This window comes from Penaeus monodon, chromosome 24, assembly GCF_015228065.2.
Source record: "Penaeus monodon isolate SGIC_2016 chromosome 24, NSTDA_Pmon_1, whole genome shotgun sequence".
Lineage (NCBI taxonomy): Eukaryota > Metazoa > Arthropoda > Malacostraca > Decapoda > Penaeidae > Penaeus > Penaeus monodon.
Window position 1 is genome coordinate 13,009,872 of NC_051409.1, and position 1,944 is coordinate 13,011,815.

The 1,944-nt window shown below is 33.1% G+C and overlaps 1 protein-coding gene across 1 annotated transcript in view; it reads right to left on the minus strand.

Annotated features, from left to right (window-relative positions):
* Nucleotides 1–1,944, minus strand: part of LOC119588585 — a gene marked incomplete at its 5' end in the record, with an annotated part of 260,597 nt that overhangs the window by 249,473 nt on the left and 9,180 nt on the right. The window contains 1 exon segment of the mRNA XM_037937226.1: nucleotides 1,717–1,896. Within this exon segment, the coding sequence (XP_037793154.1) occupies nucleotides 1,717–1,896 (180 nt within the window).

The window sequence follows — 1,944 nt, forward strand, 5'->3', positions numbered from 1 at the left end:
CAAATAAGGATAAATATCCCTGAAATTATGTTAGACTTGAAATATGCTTTAATTACTAATAAAGTTAAATCTATCTCTGAAGCACATAAATACTAGTTATTCTTTTATATAAATGTGTGAAAGTAAATATAAGATTTGAGAAAAATAAGCTCTAAATAAAGTGAATACATTTGATTTTTTTAACAGCAGTATAATAATAAACAATCCAAGAACCCTCTCAGTTTTATATCATTTTATTATATTTGCCCCTTTTATTGAATAAATTAAATATATTCAACTTTTTCATGTTGCCTGATGGCAGGCGAAGGCTAGCACTCAAAGGAAAGCAGCTTATAATCTAAAAGGCAAAAGCAAAATAAATATTGAGAGATGACTAAAATGTGAAGTGGATGAGGGATACAAAGCAGTGTAAAGGAAAATGACCCATGAATAAATATCTTTTCAAAGCCAGAAAGTTAACGCTGTCAACAGTGTATTCACATACCAGGCATGTGCATACTGGTGAAAAAAAAAACTAAAATATCTAGAGCAAAGACATTTAAGGAACATGAACTTCTAACTCATATGAACAGATATTAATCTTCTAGGAAATTTACTTTCCATAGGCATATAAAAAATTGTTGATTGTGGTGGAGTTGGCTAATTTTTATGGGAGTGCCATGCACATACCCTTTTGCATCCATTCATGTGTATTCATTATATCCTAATTGTATGCACTTAAGATTTTTTGTTAATGTTTTCATAAAGCTCAGCTTTCATATGATGAATTAAATTTTACTAAATGACAAAAATAACCAATGTGTGAGCATTATCTCATATCCAACCCATCTTGAGACTTATCTGCACTACAGGGATGTCCTACTATTCCATGGAACAAAGTATTTTTTTAGGCATGATTTCATAATAAAACTAACTTTCAGTGTGTATAGAGGTAGTGAGCCTGGGTGAGATCAGTCAGTACCTAGGGATTTTTTGTAGAATAGTAATGTAGCATCTGATATCCCTACCTTTGAACAGGCAGTATCTTTATCTTTAACTGCCATAAGGTTTAATCAATAATAACCAAGTAGGATATAAGTCTTTTGTGAAATCAAGATTCATCATCCTTTTTACATGAATTTCACTTGGATACTCTAGATGTAGACAAAATAATAGTCTACATATCAGAACAACATATACGTTTTTCTTCTGTATTTTCTGTGGTTTCTGCTCTATCAATGCTCCTCTGCTTATAAGCTACATTTCAAATTGGTATCAGTCAATATCACTGCTTTCAGGGATTATTAAATGAAAATGATCAGTAATAGAAGAGCTTAAATAGGGTGCAACAAAATCAAACAGAAAGTCTCCTTATTAAAAACTAATAGATAAACAAGGTTGGATTTCATAAAGTAAAGAACATCCACCTATAAAACTCCTTATTGTTATGCTTCACTGAACTATCAGCAACAAAATATCCTTCTGAAAAAAGACAAAACTTTTGTATGGGCAATTATCGTTCCAAATGCTAAGTTATTTTTTTTTTCCAAGAGGAAAGGGGAACACTACAGTCTCTGTAAATCTAAGGGACTCATGCAACTGGTCACCATCAATATGTGAGTGGGGCTCACAGTGAAAAGTAAATGGGAATTCATTTTCATAGGCTCACTCAATCAACCATACATTTCTTTTAGTTGAGAAATAAAATGAAATGAAAAGTCCAGACTAATTACTCACTTGAGCAAAGTGAACTTCTCCCTCTACATTTCTAGTGGGAATTGTAGCCTCACGCTGATCTAATTCACACTCGGTGGTGCTTAGCCATTCCTCAAGGTGGGAGGAGTCCTTATGAATCTTACGACTGTGCCGAAGTGCTCTTTCCAGCACACCTCTGTGTTCTGTTACAGTGCCACCAAGCTGAGGACAGAGAGATATAAATTAGTGAACAACTTCTTAATAAGTTCC